General features: G+C 43.4%; 1 protein-coding gene and 1 pseudogene across 1 annotated transcript; one reads left to right on the plus strand and one right to left on the minus strand.

Moving 5' to 3' along the window:
* The first annotated feature begins 7780 nt into the window (after positions 1–7780).
* Positions 7781–7900, plus strand: LOC112471876 (annotated as a pseudogene).
* Positions 7901–13224: 5324 nt separating this feature from the next.
* Positions 13225–16920, minus strand: LOC102889940. The gene is made up of 5 exons (XM_025040533.1): positions 16674–16920; positions 14677–14725; positions 14283–14389; positions 13769–13821; positions 13225–13506 (listed from the first exon to the last, which is right to left on the minus strand). Exons 1-5 carry the CDS (start codon positions 16918–16920, stop codon positions 13348–13350), a joined length of 615 nt encoding a protein of 204 aa, XP_024896301.1. The 3' UTR covers positions 13225–13347.
* Positions 16921–18988: the final 2068 nt, after the last annotated feature.

The raw sequence follows: 18988 nt of genomic DNA on the forward strand, positions 1-18988 counted from the left end.
GGCTATTAGGGGGAGTCAAATTTGGGGGAGTCAAAAGTTTGACTGGGATTTTTGACTGCTCAGGGGGTCAGCATCCCTAAATCCCATGTTGTTTAAAAATCAACTGTACAGGTGCTCGATAGGGGGGTGACCCTCAGATCAAAACAGAAAATTCAACCCACAATTGGAAGGAAATGCAACCATTTCCATAGGACCCTTTTAAAAAACCGGGCTCACTCATGATTTTCATTTCCAATGTATAAAACCATCTGGTTCTGGAAGTTCCAAACAGTCCCTGCCCCAATGACTGTCACTGTGTCCACCCACCAGAGGACAGAAGAATCAAAATATTTAGCTGTGAGAAGGCAGGAGTGGGGTCTACCAGGTGCCATGGGGATGGAGATGACAGAAGGTTATGGCATCACCTTTGTCTTGGGTATCAGAGAAATCATCTCTGGATCCCTTCAGTGCTGGTCACTGTGGCAGGGACCTCACCTCAGGTGACTGGGACACATCTTGAAGAATGTGAAATGAGAACCTAGATCAACATTACTGCTCACATCTTGAAGAATGTGAAATGAGAACCTAGATCAACATTACTGCTCGGCAACTATAAAATTTAGCCACCTTGGGCTTGTCACTTCCTCTTTCTGAGCCTATTTCTCTGTCTGTAAACTGAGGTGGGTGGGCTAAATAGGTCTAATTTCTGACATTTTGTTGTCCTAAAACTCCATCCACCTAAAATGGACATAAAACATGAGACTGAAATTAACTAGAAATAGCAACTTTGAGTTTCAGCTAGATAGGCCTCATGTCTAGTAACACATATTTCTAGGTGCAGGCACTGCCAATATTTTTAGGAGGAAAATGAGTTATCCAAATTTCTAATTAGAAATTTGGGAGAAGTGGTTTCACAAGAAAGTACTAGAGATGAATATAGCTTGGTAATTTAGGGGAAAGAATTTTTACAAGCAATTACTTGAAATGAATGCAATTTGAATGCAACTTAGTCTCAAGACAAAATCAGCAAGTGTACAAAGAATTGCCATCAGCTTAAGCAGTGCTCATGGGTTCGTTTTGCTAGTGCCCGCAAACCCCAGGTGAATTGGAAGGGCCAAATTGTTCTCCATTTCATAGATTGTCCAACAAAATTTCAGAGGAACTCAGCACATTCTACAGATTACACTCCTTTTGTGAGCCCTTTGGTGGCTAGGACCAGGTCTTGTCTGTGCTTTACACTCCACAATTCCCAGCTGTTTAACCTTGGGGGAGCCACTTAATGTCCCCGAGTCTTGGTTTTCTCCTTTGTTAATAGGCAAGTCAAATGTCTCCCTTCCAGCACTGTTTCTCCCTCTTTGGGTCTCAAGGCCAGGGCCAGCTTCATGGCCATGCCACCTATGCAGTCCAGTAGGGCCTCATGCTCGGAAGGGCCCCTGATTGGTTTAGTCCTCTGCTGTGGCCATCTTTAAAGCCTTAAGTATTTTTTAACAAAGAACCCCAGATTTTCATTTACGCTGGGCCCTAGCAATTACGCAGCATTGTGTTGAGTAGAGTTGCCAAAGCTCACACGACAAGGTCAATACCCAAATCAAGAAGTAGATTGGCCAATCACTAGTCTTCCCCGAAGGCCCCGGCTACATTCCTGAGCACGGCGCCTTCGCAGTTCCAAGCCGCAGAGAGGATGGACACAGAACTACTCTAAGAACACTTCAGTGCTAAGTTCTCCAGAAGAGTTTCCTTTCACTGTTGGACCTCAGTCAAGTCACCGATCACCTTTCTGCCTCAGTTTCCTCAACCGTAGAGAGAAGCTACTAATGGCACCTACATTTTCAGGATTGTTTTGAGCATTAAATGAATTAATCTATGTAAAGCTCTTAATTCCTGGCACATAGTAAGCTCTATATAGGTGTTGACAATTACTGTTTGCTGTTGTCGATGGCTTTTCCTCGCCCGGATGTTTGCATGGCTTGTCTCTTTGACAACATTCGTTTTCTGATTCCCATTCATAACATTTTTAAACCGCCAGGCTATTCCCCTTCCCTCCACACATACCAGTCCTTTGCAGCTCAGAATGCATCCTAAGGACAAAATCCCTGTAGAGGACATGATCTCAGGGATCTGATTCCCAGTGAAAAAGAGTAATTAATTAATAGCTACTATTGATGGAGCACTGTACTGGGCACTACCCGTGCGTTTCTGTAATCCTCATAGCAACACTTGTCATGTGGGTGGTTTTATGCCCATTTTATAGATGAAGAAACTGAGGCTTACAACAGTTTAGCAGAGTTCTTTGGATCTAGTTTCGTCCGGATTCAAAGTCCATGTACCTTGTAGCCGGAATCCTGATGGCTGCTACTGCTGTTACTGCATACAGATCTCCAATCTCAGGAGTAAGAGATTAATGTCATAAAGTACAAACTGCCAAAATTTAGGCTCACTCCAAGCTGACTGCAATTGAATTTCACACCCTACAATTCCAGCACATAAACGGAGAATCTCTTCTGAAATTCCTACACATATACGTTCACAAACAGATGCACATTCCTCAAACATATTTAAAATCCTACTACCCAGGCAATACTTACCCCTGGGACCATGAGCAAGGGTTGATCCCAGCCTGCGTTTCAGAGATGTCCTGATGGAAACATCACCCCCACCACCCCCTAGCCCTACCCGGAAGCTTCTCAGGCACTGGAGGTCAGTCACAAATGTTTCATCATTTCCAACAGGGCGGGGGCTGCTGCTCAGAAGATAATAATCTAGCTCAGTCGAGTAGAGCAGGGCGAAACCACAGATAAAACCTCGTCTTTCAGCAGGGCCTTACCCTGTTCTTCCATGCAAGCAGTTTACCTAGATGGTGGAGATTAATAGTCTCTTTCTCTCCATATGAGCTCACATTTTAATACCACAAATATGCACAACACCTGGTCAAGTGGAAAAGGCACTGGAGGAGGAGTCAAGAGGCCCAGGTTCAAGACTCAGCTCTGGCACAAACTTGCCACCTGAGCTCGGACAAATCGCTTTCCCATCAGGGCACTCATATCCTTCCTCTATAAAATGAAGAAGTAATTTTCTAGATGTTAAAGCCCCTTCCAGCTTGGCTCATCTCTGAATCTGTATGTGATGGAGCTGTAGATTGAGCCTGTGTTTATGGGATGTAGGCAATTGATAAGGTTAGTTTTTCTTTTTTTTAATTAATTAATTAATTTTCTTTATGGTGACATTGGTTAATGAAATCTAATAAGTTTCAGCTGTACACTTTAACAATAAGGCATATATATTTATACTGTATGTTCACCACCCATAGTTAGATTTCCTTCTGTCACCACATATCCTCTTTTACCCCATCTACCTCTCTCCTCCCCCTACCCTCTAGTAACCACTAGTCTATTGTCCATGTCCATGAGTCTCTGTTTGTTTGTTTGTCCTGTTCATTTGTTGTTTTTAGGTTTACATCCCACATATAAGTGATATCATGTGATTTTCAACTTTTTCTGTCTGGCTTACTTCGCTTAGCATGATTATCTTGACATCTATCCATGTTGTTGAAAATGGCAGCGTTTCATCTCTTCTTATGGCCAAGAGGATAGTTTTTCAAGGACAACTTCTTTGCCTTTAAACATTGCATGAGGCCAAGCTGAGAGAGCTGTCGCAGTTTGCATGACCGATAGTGCCAGGAAGGGAAGGAAGGTTGATTACAGGCTTCCTAGGGGTTTCAAGTTAAACCCCCAAAATCATAATTTGAGAGTAAACAAGAATGGGAGAAGGATAAAATGATCCTGATATAAAAATAAGAAGCAGAACTTTATAGGCCCCTGTAATGTCACCTCTTGCTTAGGACAAGTTACCCAGTGTTAGAATAATGGCTTCGGAGTCAAATATACTTTAATTGAATCCTAGCTCTGCTACTTGGTAGGTGAGGGACTTGGGAAAAATCACTTAACCTTTCTGAACCTCAGTTTTTTCATCTGTACAATTAGGTTAATAATAAATACCGAATTTTAAAAAAAATTCATAAGTTTATTTAAAGTTAAATAATATAAATAAATAGGCAGAGCCCCATGGTAGCTATCCACATTTTTATTCTCTAAATGAAAGTTAGAAAGGCACCCTTAGGCCGAGTTCCTCTCAATGTTGTCGGAACCTGAGTGTAGCATCAGCTCACTGTGGAAATATGTCTGTAGGTGCAGTTTCCTTTCCTTTCGTAGCTTATATTAAGAACGTAAAGCCCCTTTATCATACAAGACTTAGGAATGCATGAGAACACTGGAAGCTGCACAGAGTGACTTCCTAACTGGGCTCTCCGAACCCTCCAGCTTCGCCTCGCCGGTATCAATATACACTTCTCTCTGCTCCTGACTCTGCCATGTCCTCTCAGTAATTAACTCCAGGTACCATTAAGCTACGGGAATCAAACCAATATTCTTGACTTGCTACTTCAATCATCCTTTTACATGAGCCTAGTAGAAGTGGCAACAGCTGAAGTCAAGTAACATTCACACGGCTCTGCTCTTCTGTGTGGACCATTGTTGGACTAGAGTCCTCTATGATGCTACTCTAAAGCTCACAATATCATGTAGTTGTTAAGTATCTCCAAACAGGACATATTTTGAGTCCTCCGTGTGTACTCTCATTGAGACAGTGTTGCAACAATAGAAAGTCAAGTTGAGTTAAACCTCAGTGACCTGGAGATCAGAGGCATTTAACCTCTCTGGACTACACTTTCATCACAGGGAATTGTAAGAGTTTTGATTAGATCATCCATGACTCTGCTCTAAATAGAAAAGTTAGAATTATCGAGGATCTACGTCATCTTCTTCTTTGTATCCCCGGCCACCAGGACTCTGCCTGTACCTAGCAGGTGCTCAACAAATGTTTCTGGCATGGTTAAACGAGTGAATGAATTAAAGTGCTGTTCCATATGCATGGGGTATGCCCGCATCTCACACACTGCCTAACTACATGCAGTCGACCAAGATGAGATGACGATTCACTCACAAGGTACTTAGTCAGCTCCTGCGCCGGGAATGGATTGGCACTTGTGCTCCTTGCAGAGCACCCCATCCCAGGCCTCATCTGCTAGGCCCTTTGTGACATGGCCCCCCTCTCTCTGCTTTGAGCTGATAGACTCCAGCCCCAAGGACAGGATTCAAGGGGAGATCAAAACAGTGATAAATGAGTTATAACATCTTTAACATCAACAGGAAGCTATTTTTGATAATTTGGAGAAAGAACAGCTGATGGAGGTGGATAACACACTTTCACCTCCTGCCGCTGTCGCCCTCACATTTCTAAGACCACATCCCTTCCCAGCCTTTTCCTCTCTTGCAGCTACTCTCCAAAGCGCAATCAATTCTCTCTCCATTTTTAAGGGATGAAAATGGTGTGTCAACAAGATTAGGGGATTTTTGAAAAGGGAAAAAAAATCCTACTCACTATCCAATCACTCTAAGATATTTTTGCATAATGCTTTCCCTGCACACTTGGAGCTTTTTTTAAAATAGATTTCCAAACTGTTTTCCACATTATAACAAATGAGCTTTTAAAACCCACAATTCTGTTTGTGTCACTCTCTGCTTAAAACTCTCCAGTGGCTTCTCGCTGCACTTAGGACGAAATCCAAGACCCTGAACAAAGCTATAAGGCTCCCACTGACTGGCAGCCACCTACCCTTTCAGCCATATCTCAGACACTTTGTTAGCTTTTCTCTCTTCACATTTTTCCAGGCCCCTCCTGCCTTAGGGTGCTTGCCCACGTGGATCCCTCTGCGCCCAAACGGGTATATTGGTACTTGTAATGGCTGCCTAATATCCCACTTTGCTGATATAACCCTAAAGTCCAGACCATCCCTCGGTCACCGGTCAGTTGTTTCAAGCATTTTTACTATTGGAGGTAGCACCATGATGGATAACTTTGTACACATTTGCTTCTTTTGTTTGTTTGTTTGTTTTAGACTCATTTTTTAGGATGAAGTTCCAGAAGTAGATATCTAAGTTAAAAGGAAGTGTTTTTATGGCTTTTGCATCATATTGACATCCTGCCTTCAGAACATATATTCCATTAGCTGTATTTGAGCCTGTCCATTTCACTACAATTTGGACAGTAATGGATTATTATTTTTCAGTAATTATTTTCAAGGCTGTTTTATTTTTTAAAATCTGTGTATTATTGGTACTAAAATGCTTTGCTATTTATTGAGCAACGGCAACTGTTCCGGTTGGTTCATACACATTAACTCATCTAATCCTCACAACAAACTTACACAGAAGATACTGTGGATACTGTTTTAAAATAAAGAAACTGAAAATTGGGAAGGTTAAGTTGTCCACATTAGCAGAATTGTAGTAAGTAGCAAAATCAGGATTCAAATTCACATCTTTTATTATTATTTTAAAAGCCATTTGCTTTATACAATATTTTTCTACCTTCTATCCCCTGATTGACTTTCTGCATCAGTTATGAGTTATGTGGACACTCAACATGTCACAGCACTGCAAGGTCATACAAGAACACATGTGAAGCACCCAGCCCTGTGCCTTTCTAGAGTCAGCAGCCTGTAGACAGGAGTTCTGCCCACTGGCCACCCCCACCAACCTTCCCCTTTCTTTCAGATTAAACTTTTTATTGATTAAAGGTCTCACTCCATAAACTGAAGTTTAAACTCAGTGACAGGTGCATTAAAATGCTCACCTCACCAAATTGTTCAAGAATCAATGAGCCCACATGAAGTACTCTGTTAACTATAAAACACTCTACAAATGTTAGGTTTATTATCTCTAAATAATAACTCAGAGGGAAACCCTGCTAATGAGTGCAGAGTTTCTTCTGGGATGATGAAAATGCTCTAAAATGGATATGGCGATGGTTGCACAACTCAGTGAATATACTGAAAACCATGGAATTGTATACTTTTAATGAGTGAATCGTATGGTATATGACTTCTATCTCAATAAAGCTGATATTTTTAAAGAATTATATAAAATATTGAGAGCTTTGCCACTATGGCCACTATGCTATTTCCTCCCATGGTTCTGCCATTCATTCATTCATTCATTCTACTCTTATTTCCTGATAGTCTACGATGCACCTGACTAAACACCTGGGATACAGAACTGAAGAGATAGTCGTGATCCTTATCCTAATGGACTTCAGATAAAAAATTACACAAAAGTGTGATGACTGCTATATTATGGAAAGTTAAAGGGAGACAGGGGACATCCAGCATGGGACCGCATCACAGTCTCTGGAAAGAGAAGGCCTCAGCTCTGACCTAGGGAGTGGAGAGAGGGCTCCAAGCAGAGAAAAGATCATGAGCGAAGCCTCGGTGTGGAGAGAAAGAGCCCTGTGCACTTGAAACACTGAGAGCCAGCCAAGATAAAGGGGGAGGGGAAGAGGGAGGTTGGGAGTGAAGAGGCTGCAGAGGCGGTGTGGGCGGGATCACAGTGGGCCTTGTTAAGAAATTTGACTTTATCCAGTGGACAACAAGAATCCATTGACTGTGCATTGATTGATTGAAGAGGGGCAAGATCAGAGTTTGTTTTTAGAAGAACCCTCTAGTTGCAATGTGGAGAGTAGATTGGAGAAGAGAAAAACAGAGGCAATTAAACATATTTTTAAAATATGTAGGAGGTAGAAGTGGGGATTTGGTGATTGGAAGGAAGAGAATTCCAAGGTGACTGATCATTTTTAGCTCGGGCAAGTGAGTGACCGAGGTGAGATAGAGAGTAATGAAGCAGCGGCAGGATGCCTTCTCTTCCTGATGCGCTGAGTGTGAGAACACAGGGGGCCAGTATAGATAGTGGTTAAGGACCCAGACCCTACTGAACAAGCCTGATCCCGTCTGATCTCGGAAGCTAAGCAGGGTCGGGCCTGGTTAGTACTTGGATGGGAGACCACCTAGGAAGATCAGGAGCTATAGACATAAAAAAATTAAAAAATAAAGAATTGTAAGCTAACAAGGTCTTTGCAATATATGAGGTCAACCAAGGGTTGCCTTCCCTAAAAAAAAATCTATGTATTCATCAAAAATAAATAAATACATAAATAAATAAAAGGACCCAGACCCCGAAGCCATCTGTTGCAATTGTTTAAACTCTCCATGACTCAGCTTCTTGGAGATGAGAATGATAATAACTTTCTCAAGTGCTTTTGTAAGAATTTCATAAGTTAATATATGTGAAGCACTCACAGAGTGTCTGTAGAAACTATTTAAGTGTTTATACCTTGTAAAGACAATATAAGTGTATATCATTATCATCATTATTGTTTTATTATACACCTAAAAGGTGAAGTCCAGTAAGCAGTTAGATGTGTGTGTCTGTCTGCAGTTAGAGATATAGATTTCAGTGGCATCAGAAAACAGAAGTCACTGAAGTCTTTGGGAGTAGAGTGGAGGACAAAGGGCCAGGAGGCACCCCGAAGTGCTATAATATCTGAGGGACAGGTGGAGCCTGCCAAGGAGACCCTAAGGGCATGACAAGGACACAAGGGGAATGGAGTGGGAGTGCACAGATGTTAAGCCTCAAGGAACATTCGTCTTACTTGTTGGGGCCTCTGGCTGTCCCCCAACTTTCTTTGTGCATAGTCGAGATTGCCGCATCTGAGGTGTATCCAGGGGACATTGGCAAATTCAGTAAATTGAGTTTTTAACATCTATTCCCAGAAACATATTTTCAGAGAATATTAAGGGAGTAAACTATTTTTACAAAACCTAAAATACATCCTCCTATAAAAACAAGACTCTTTTGGAAATAAGGACCATCCCTCCACACTTTTGCAAGTTGGGAGTTTTGCACACTGAGGGTGTCCTTTCCTCCATCCGGGCTAGCCCATTTTGCACACACATTTTCTCCCTGTTTTGTGTCTGTTTCAACTCCTCACCTGGATCACCCATTCCTAAGGAAGTGAAAAATTATTGGCCAGCGATTGATTTATTTATTGAGTTCCCATGGTGAGGAGCTGATGCCAAATGAAACTTGAGGCAGATTCTAAGAAAAAATATGTTAACCAATAATTGCCACTTCCTTCTAATGACAACAAAATAGTCCTGCCGATCTAGTCCAGTCAGCTCATCAGCGAGAAATAACTCCTTGTAACTTAATCAACTGTGACATAATCAGTTGATAATGATTCTTTACATTCTCTATAGCATCGTATAGTTTGCAGAATATTTTCATAGAACATCATTAGATAATACCTATCTGTGAGGTCGTCATTATTATTTTCGTTTTACAGATGAGAAAAACCTCGATTTAGGGAAATTCATTAACTTGACAAAGGTTTTACACAGTAAGTGAAGGGCCAAGACTGACAGCTGAAAGGGGAATGGAGAACCAAGATGGAGGGGCAGGTGGCAGAGGAAGCTGTCCATCTGGAAGCAGGCATGAAAGGGGTGAGTTGTCTGTAGGAGATTTAAAATAATAATAATTAAAAAAAGAAAAAATCAACTAAAGGCCAGCTGCTTTTTATTATCACCATGCACAGTAATTCTAAATAATGTCAGTAATAAAACACTTCCCTGCTGGGCATTGAGAAGCTGGCTTTTTTCTATCCTCTGATAAAGACATTAAGAGAGCAGGTGAGCCTCATTTCCAGCCATGCAGAGAGATTTCTCTCAGGATTTTGCAAAGTGTTTAATGTTCCAAATCCCTGCCTTTGTTAAAACAGATAGCATTTCCTTGGGTATGTTCAGAGCCTTGCAGGAGAAGTAACAACTGCCATATGACCAAACATTGAGAAGCTCCTCAACTCACTTAACAGAATTTCCCAAGAATCTTCTAGAAAAACAGCATCCATTCACTCTTTCAGCAAAATGCACTGAGCAGCTCCTCCGAGAGTGATGCAAGCTGGAACCGTGGGTGTGGGTGGCTGGCAAGGAGAGAAAGACAGCTACCCCTGCCCAGCTGGGGGTGCGGACAGCTTTTTTTAAAGAAGAGCTGGAGGAATTTGTCTTAATGCCCAATACCTGGGCCTCTTTGGATCATACAAGTCACTTCCCTCAGGGCTGTAGCTGAAAGTCCAGAATTCTCCCATCCTAACTGAGAAGGACAGCTGCTTGCTTCAAAACTACAAAGGCTAATTCAGTGTTGGAGAGCCCTAGGAGCCAACAGCCCAGATCTGAGCGATTTCCTGGAACCTATGACTCTTACTGCTAAAACTGAGACAGTCTCAGGCAAATCAGGTTGGTTGATCATCCATCCTTCTAGTTGTGGAGAGATTTCCTAATCATTATCTAGTGCTCATTTTACTGCTGTTGGAATTACCACGTCTCTCAAGCTTAAGGCATAGAGAGCCTGGGCAACACTTTCTAGATCTCTGTAGGAACCAGCACCAGGACAGGCTCACACGCAAGCTCCAGGAAGACCCTGGACCGGAGCTTCTCAACTGCGTCACTGTTGACATTTTATGTGAGATAACTCTGTTTGTGGGGGGCCGTCCCGTGCATTGTGGGATGTTTAACAGCATCCCTGGCCTCTACTCACGAGATGCCAGTAGAACACACACACCCCCCACTGTGTTGTGACCATCAAAGGTGTCTCCAGATATTTTCACATGGGAGGGGGAGCAAAATTGCTCCCCGCTGAGAGCTGCTGCCCCAGAGAGATGTCTCTTGCTGCCTTCCTAATGATTCGGGGCTGTTGGGCACAAATCAAGGCTGGTAGAGGGGGCTTCCTGGCTTCAGGCCAGGCAGAGCCACCCCATTTGCCCACATGAAAGTCTAATAGCTACTCTGCACTTTCACTGGGAAGAATAGAGTTAGCCTTGTTGCTGGGGTCCCATGTCATAGGGCCGCCTGGGCAGGTGCCCCCTTAAACAAGCTCTTTCCTCATAAGGAACAGTTCCTGTCCTATGAGATGCTCTATGAGAAAATAGGAGTTTAAAAAATAACAAATACATGGCTCTTCAAAAAGTACATTACATATTGAAGGCTCTGAGAAGTCTTGTGATGAAAAAAACCTGTTTAAATTTTACAACCCAGAGTTATGCTGAGGTCAACCTATCCGTTAAGATTTAAACACATTGGCACAGTCTCCCACATGTAGGTTATTTGGACACTCTGGTGCCCTCCCTGCAGTTTCTGAGCATTTCCAGAGGGTTCGTGCTCTCGTAGTCACTCCTGGCTCTGAGTTCAGCCTCCCCCTGAATTGTCAGACTCATTTATATTGCACCTCTTACTACTTCCCCCTTATTTCTGCTCTCTGCTGACCAAGATGTGGATTTCAGTCTCCTTTGCATGATTTTCCCTTCCCCAAAATACCCGCAATGGCATTGGTGTGTTCAACAGCCTTCGATGAGGTCGCAGCGGTGCAAGTCTTTTCCGTGATTTCAGCCCCCTTTCCCCTCGAAACTTTCCTCGCTATCCCCCTAACGCGCGATTCTTCCAGCACCCTTCTCCCCAATCCCAACTCCATGCTCCTCATTTTATTGTACAAGACAACTTCTCTTTTCCCTCCTTACTTGATCTCATGGACCTACTTTTCACTTTCAAAATCTTGTTAACAGGGGACCACGTAATTTATCATCCAAACTATGACACTTGTGAGAGTGAAAGGGGACCTAGTAATAATTTCACTGGGACAACAGACATACACCAGGAAAGTCCCCAGAAACCCAGGGCACATGATCATTATATATCTCCATTAAAACAAAAACTGTCTACTCCAGAACTTGCCCTTTATCAATGCAGAAAAGGTGGCAGAGGCTTGGAAATTGTCAGGTTTCCTTCCTCCTTTCTCCTTCCCTCACCTGTCCCTATAAGTGGATGAAGCCATAAGGTATGTTTTTCTTACTGATGTGAACCATGCCATCTTCCTTAGAAGACAAAAAGTAGCTTCCTTCAGCTTGATTTTAAGTAAAAGTTTCTTTTTCTCCATTACTTTTTGCTTATTCATTATTTCCCAAACTTATTTAGCCATGTCATTTAATCTCTCCATCTCCGTTGACCTACTAATGTCTTCCACAACTAGAGGAACACACTTTGGGGAACTCTGAACTCAGAGGGAGGGAGGACTGTCTGTCTACGTTGCCGCTGATATCACCTTGGGTGATGACAAGATCAGGGTGCAGTGGAGACCAGGAATCAGGCCCCTATAAATGAGGGGGAAATCTGGATTTGAACAATGGGAGCAATGGGAGTGCAGAGAGCGGTACAGCCAGAGGCAGGAGCCCCAAAGGACCAGTCAGCTCTGCACTAACGTCCCATGGACTATGCTGCAGGAAACACTGCCTTGAGTCACTGATTCCCAAACTCTGGAGCTGATTTGCTGCACAGATCTCATCTCCCCTGCCGCCCCCTCCACTCCAGACACACTCACCTCCTTGCTGTTCTTGGATCATGTAAGTCTCGCTCCACCTCAGGGCCTTTGCACTTCTTGTCCCTTCTTCCTGAATGTTCTTCCTCATTAATCCTCAGGTCTTACTCTCGGTTTTTTCTCAGGTCAAGTGTCAGCGAGCCTTCCCTGACAATCCAAGAGCAACCCGCTCCCACTTGGTATTCCCTACCTTCTAAAACTTGCTTTAATTTTCTTCATAGCACATGCCACCACCTGGCACTCCATGCATTTACTTGTTTGTTCATTGCTTGTCTCCCTCTCCTAGTCAGTAAGCTGCACGAGGGTTTGTCTGTTGGGTTCACCACTATCTTCCCAGAGTCTAGGTCATGGCGGTGTTTGATAAATGTTTTTAAATGAATGGAAAAAGAAGTGACTCAATCGCAAAGTTCCAGACATCTTCCAAAGTTCCCGTGGGAGCTGTCCTTAGTCACCACATCTACCCACCTACCCTAGGCGCTTCTTCTCCAACTCCTTCCCTGATGGCCCTCCATTCTTTGTGGGAGCTCACGTCTCACTCTCTAAGAAGCAGTGCCCCACCCCCGCCCCCGCACCTCCTCCCCCAACCCTTGGGGTATTGTCCAGACATTCAAGGTCATCAGCCATTCACATCTCCGCACACAGGAGCATGACTCACAATGAACTCCTACAGGGTATTAATTCCTGACAGGGCAGAACAGGAGAGACAAAATCCAGAAGCTGGGCCCTGAATAGTGTAAATTTCTCTACTTAGACCTAGCTTCAGGAAGGGCAAGAGCTAGAAAGGCCTCCCTTGTTGGCCAGTCTGTCTCAGGGACCTGGGGCTGCAGGTGGTTAGGACGAGCATGTTCCTTGTTGCACATATGTCATTCCTTTTCATTAGGACTGTACCTTGCTTCCAATAAATAAAAAGAAATACACAGTCATTTACCTCCATCAGAATACGCTTTATGCACTTTTGAACACACAAACTCACATACATCTAAAGCAAAAACCATGTCAGGACCTGGCCAGGGCATAGGGCTGACTCTCTGTGCTGAAGCATCTCATTGGCTTCCTATCAGTGGAATACAATGGAGGCATATTCCACTTGGTCTGGTGATGTCCTCCTGGGACGATCAAAAGGGGGCACATTAGCATAGACAGCGAAGTCATCCTCTTTCCAGGTGGCCAGGTTGATCACGTTGGAATATACGGCATCAGCACGGCAGGAAAGCTGCTTTAGAGACAGGACCACAGTTAGAGTCAGATGGCCGGGCACCAGAGCTTCCAGAGACAAACCCGCTACAGGGCTTCCTACAGGACAGCAAGTGGAACACTGGGTTCTTACTGATGGATACCCTCGATTTTCAAAAACATTTCCTTTAGGGCTGTTCTTGGCTCACACCCACCACCCATGTATGGGGTCTATCTAGGAAAGAGCATGATATCATGGCAGAGGTGACTGGGAGCCCCTCTAGGTATGACTTAACTCTCCTTACCGAGGATTTGTAGAGAAAGTTGGTCTGATGCCTCAGTTGTTTCCTAAATAGTCCTAGAAAAATTAACAAACTCAGAGTCAGCCTGAATTGGGACAATAACCATCTATACTTGGTTGATTGTTAGACTTCGGGTTAAACTTTGAAATTCAAAATCTACCATGTTCAACCCATTGGGCCTCTGAGACTCAGCTAAATGCTCAGGAAGAGACAGGGGTGGGGGGTGGAGGGGTGATACTGGTGCACTTTATAGTTTTTGGTTATTATTTAGATGAGATTATTTGGCATCAATATTTCTTTTAGTCGATGCATATGAACCATAGTGTACATACAGATGGCTTTCAGCATAAAGAATTTGTGTCATAAATAAATGTTGCTACATGCAGAGTCCCTTGCACCTTCACAGAAGAGACCATACAGCTTACCCACGCTTCTCCCTGCAAATCTTGCCCCATCTCCACCCCAAGTTTCTCCCCCTTCTACACTTCCAGTTCCAGAGCCAACTTGTTCAACTCACTCTCATGCCTCCATTTCTTCAGGGTCATGGACAAGAGACCCACCAGGAGCAAGATAAGGGCTACAACACCAATGGAACCGGAAATGGCTGTGGCCGCTGTGCCCAAGCTGAGGAAAGCAAACAAGAGAAATGAGGACACTCCAGCTACCCTGGCTAGCATTGGTGACCATTCATAAAAGTGCCCAGGGACCTCCCCACTCCTACAGAGCTCCTACATCTGTGTTTCTATGTCCTCAGTAGCTAATTATCTCTTGCTCCCATTTTGAACCTCTCTCCTCTGCCCAAGTCTCCATGGCTATGGTCCCATTTACACCAGTCTTCATATTTGGGCCAAATAGAACCCTTCCCAAGATCCCCAGCGCTCCTCCATAGGTCCAGCCCTTCCCTTACCCACCTGCTCCGTTCTTCAGGTGTAGTCTCTGGATTCGGGGTGGTGATATTCTCTGAAGAAAGGGACAGAGAGGGGGAAAAAAGAAAATTTGAGAGTAATTCTTATACACATGCTGAAAGTTTGTGTCCTGCCAAAATTCATATGTTAAAACCTGATTCTCAGTGTAATGGTTTTAGGAGGTGAGGTCTTTGGGAGATATTGGATCATGAAGGTGGAGCTCTCATGAATGGGATTAGTGCCCTTATAAAAGAGACTCCAGAGATCCCCCTCGCCCCCTTCTACCCGTGAGAAGAGAGCTGTCTATGAACCAGGAAGTGGGCTCTCACCAGACACTGAACATGCCAGGGTCTTAATCTTAAACTTACCAGCATCCAGAACTATGAGAAATAAATTTCTGTTTATAAGCCACCTAGTATATGGTAATTTGTTATAGCAGCCTAAACTGACTAAGATAATACACATGCAAATGAGCTCTAGAGGATCTAAATGGTAATATTAGCCATCATTTATTGGGGACTTAATATATGCTGGTCATATTTATTATCTCATCTAATCTTTATAAATAGACGATGAGATAGGAATAATTATTATTTCCATCTTATAGTAAAGAAACAAGCTCAAGGTCATAGACCTAGTAGGTGGCAGAAATTGGACTTGAAGTCATGTCTCTCTAACTTAAAATTATGCATTTATGAACACTACACTTTGCTGCCTTTATATAATCATTTCAGTCTTGAGTTCTACCATTCTTACAAAGGATTAAAGGTTACCATATATGACAGGAGGTCCAGAAAGAAGACAGCCAGGATGATGCAGGTGTTAGGTACACTTGGAAGGGCATGGAGTGGGTAGGAAGGGGTCAGGACATCAGCTAGTTGGTCTGAAACCGGGTGGCGGTGGCAAGTATGAGAGCCTGTCCGTGGTGTGGTGAGGAAGTAGTGGTCCCATTATTCACATTGTGAAAATTTTCTCCTTCATCAAGGAATCTTAAAACATATTAGCCAAACTCTCCTGCTGTCTAGGTATAAGCCATGTGGGTTAACTGATAGATCCAGGACGTGAGTCATGTTTTCAACTCCAACCCCAAAGTTCTTTTTTCCTGCACTCAGACCTCTTCTTATTTCCTTCCCAATAAAGTGGAGCTGTGTGATTCATTCCCAATCATAGGGCAACACTCCTCCAAACACATGTCTTAGGGAGCTGCCTACTCAGGCACCCAAATGCAGAAACTGCTGCCAAGGTAAAGCAGAGGGAATATACAGGATCAATAAGGCAATCTAATATCCACTGACGATAAATAGCACCCAGGGGTAGATGCAGCAAGAATCACAGCCTCCTAGGGCACTAAGGCCAGATGGAATTGTGTCAGGCACCTTAACGTCTCACTTCCTCTCTGCATTTTTTCCTGTCCCCTTTCTGAGTAAGATGGCTGACCTCATCAAGTTTCTCTTTGACAGCTCCTGCCCACCTTCTGGGCAAGGCGTAGGGAGGGAACTTGGAAACCAGATCTTCCCATTGTCTATATCCCAAGATGAAGTACCAAGTCACAGGGCTTGATGTGTGGGGCAGGGTAGGGTGAAATGTCACACGTAAGTTCAGAGTGATGAGAGGAGAGTCTAGGACACTATCTGGGGGAGGTTGGCTGTGGTAGGGCATACCTGTTTACAGCAAAAAGGACAGACAGCATGAGGGTGTCCATCTAGGATCAGAAAGAGAAGGACATATCCTAGGAAGACAGAGGAGGGTCGGTGGGGGTGAGGGGAATGAGCATGGAGGATGGTATCATTGAAGAGCCTGAGATTGAGAGTCCAGTGACCAGGGTCTCAGACACTTCCTATGCGTAATCTTAGGACAGTCACTTAACCATTCTGAGCCTCGTTTTCTTCATCTGTGAGATGGGCATAGCATGAATACCTGCCTCGAAGGGTTGTTTAAGACCTAAATGTTCAGACTATTATTTAACAGTAATAGCCACTTTGCCTATTTTCAGCTGGTCTTACCTGAGCAGAACAATGGTGTGGAGTTATACAGGAAGGCATCGCTGGCTCTGGAGTCTTGGAACATACAGTTGGTCCAATTCATTTTGACAAGGGATCCACTCAGGGGGTTCCTGTCCCAGGTACTGAAGTTCTCAGGACAGGTGGTCCCCTTGAGCTGGAGGCAGAGTTTCTCACAGGTATTTAGTAGCAGCTGGCAGACACAGGACCCCAGGGAGCTGGCTCCTCTCTTCACCTCTATCTCTTTCATTCTTCCACAAGAACCTTTTGGATGTGGAGAATGTTAGAATCTTGCCACTGGAGGGCAGGGCCTCTAAAGGCAGCGAGGTAGCATTCCTTTTAAAGAAGGCATCTTCACATAGTCCTTCCCCAAACACATGGTCCGAAGTCAGCCCCGCAACCTCTCTGCCACATCCCCCTCTGATCTATTAGTATATGAATTTACCTCGATCATTTATTGGTTTACTTGATTATTGTCAGACTCTCATCACTAGAATGTTAGGTCCAGGGAGGTGTATAGGAGTAAAAAGGGTCAAATATTTGGTGGCGGAAAGAAATTTAATTTTGGGCAGTGAACACACAATGCAATGTACATTTGACATATTATTGAATTGTACACTTGAAATTTATTGGATTTTATTAACCAATGTCACTTCAGTAATTTAAATAAACAAACAAACAAATGGATGTAAGTAAGCTCCACAAGAACAGACACCTTAACTGTTTTGATCATCACTCTGTCCCCAGCGCCTAGAACAGTGCCTCACACAATGAATAGGTTCATTACATATGTGTTGAATGAATGAATGAATGAATGCCAGAGACTCCTTTATATCACCACTCAACCTCTGTTGGAATTGTGGCGAGCCTCCGCCACAGCCTTTTGAATCCCTTGGTTGCTGGCAAATCTTTAACCTCTGAAGGAGAAGTTGATCTCAAACAGACCAAAGTCACTTTGAATCAACCAAATTGTGTCATAAAGTAGGTGAGGATCGAACCAGGTAATGCCAATTTTGGAAAAAGAGGAGGCATGCCAACCAAATACCAAAAACAATGTCTTGGAGGAGGTTGGAGGAGGAGGTGCTCTGCCTGGGTATGTGGGTGGCCTGGGGAAGAGAGTGGGGAGGGTGTGAACCCACAAGCCACTATCAAGGCACTTACTTCCTACTTTGGCCTCCAGCCTTTGCTTCAGGTGGGAGGTGAGGAGAGAGTGTGTTTAAGACGAAATGAAAGAGGATCTGTCACCCTCTGTCTTCTCCCCACCACCACATTCCCCAACAGGGATCTGCAGGAGCCGTATGGAAATCCCCTGCCCAAGTGATGTGGATGAGTCACTTAGCCTACCTGGACTCAGTTTCCCTCTTTGTGAAATGAAGCAAGAGTAAGAAAAATAAGGCATGACTACAAAAATTACTAATTTTTTCCACAAAGGCATCACACTGTCCCCTTCTAATATCCCCTTTGCACATGTCACCTTATACATCGTACATTTCTTCTGATAATCATGCTATTGAGGCTTCTAAAAGTTGTTTTATTAGGTAACATTCATATGGTTTCGAATTTTAAAGGTACAAAAGAATAGTCCTTGAAGGCTGCTTTTCCACCGTTCACCCTGGCCAGCTAGTTTTGTTCCCTGGAGATAACAAGCATTTCCAAACTATTATATGCCTTATGTATATACAAACAAACACATAGATACACACAGACATATAGATACACACAATACAGTTTTTTTCCTACAGATGATAGCATGCTATATACATTGTTCTGCCTCTTGCTTTTTCACTTAATGTATCTTGGAGTTAATTTATTATTAATATGTGCAGAACTTTCTCATTCTTTTTTTCAGCTGCTGATTGTTCTAGTCTATGGATGCCCACGGTTTATTTAATTGGTCTCCTGGTAGTGGACATTTAGATTATTTCCAAGTTTTGTTCTTCAAATGATGGTGCCATTATTAAACTGTACAAACATTTTGCACATATGTGAATATGTATAGAATTAGGGGAATAGTTATTAAAGTAGTTTTACAATCCAAATATTAAGAAGTCAGTGTGACTTTTTAAAAAATTTAAATGTAGTGTTACCCAATTGACTACCCCTATTAATGACCATTTTTCACTCTAAATGGCCTTTGGCTATTTCCAAAAATCAAATGGTCCTCAAAGGACAGAGATCTGAGACCGCTGAGGGTATTCAACAAAACTGCCAGCGCCTCTAGAAACTGTCCTCCATCAGAATCCAAACACCGTCAGCACTAGCAGCACTGGAATAAGTGGAGTGTTTCCCAGGGGGCTGGGATGGGTGGCGTAACCCTT

Source organism: Pteropus alecto, unplaced genomic scaffold (assembly GCF_000325575.1).
Source record: "Pteropus alecto unplaced genomic scaffold, ASM32557v1 scaffold359, whole genome shotgun sequence".
Lineage (NCBI taxonomy): Eukaryota > Metazoa > Chordata > Mammalia > Chiroptera > Pteropodidae > Pteropus > Pteropus alecto.

Bases quoted from the DNA above. Each gene is read 5' to 3' on its own strand.
- LOC102889940 (XM_025040533.1), bottom strand. From the start codon at position 16,920: ATGAAAGAGATAGAGGTGAAGAGAGGAGCCAGCTCCCTGGGGTCCTGT. The intron at 14,726-16,673 runs GTAAGACCAGCT...CCCTTTCTTCAG, and splicing joins CACACCATTGTTCTGCTCAG to AGAATATCACCACCCCGAAT. The intron at 14,390-14,676 runs GTGGGTAAGGGA...TGCTTTCCTCAG, and splicing joins ACACCTGAAGAACGGAGCAG to CTTGGGCACAGCGGCCACAG.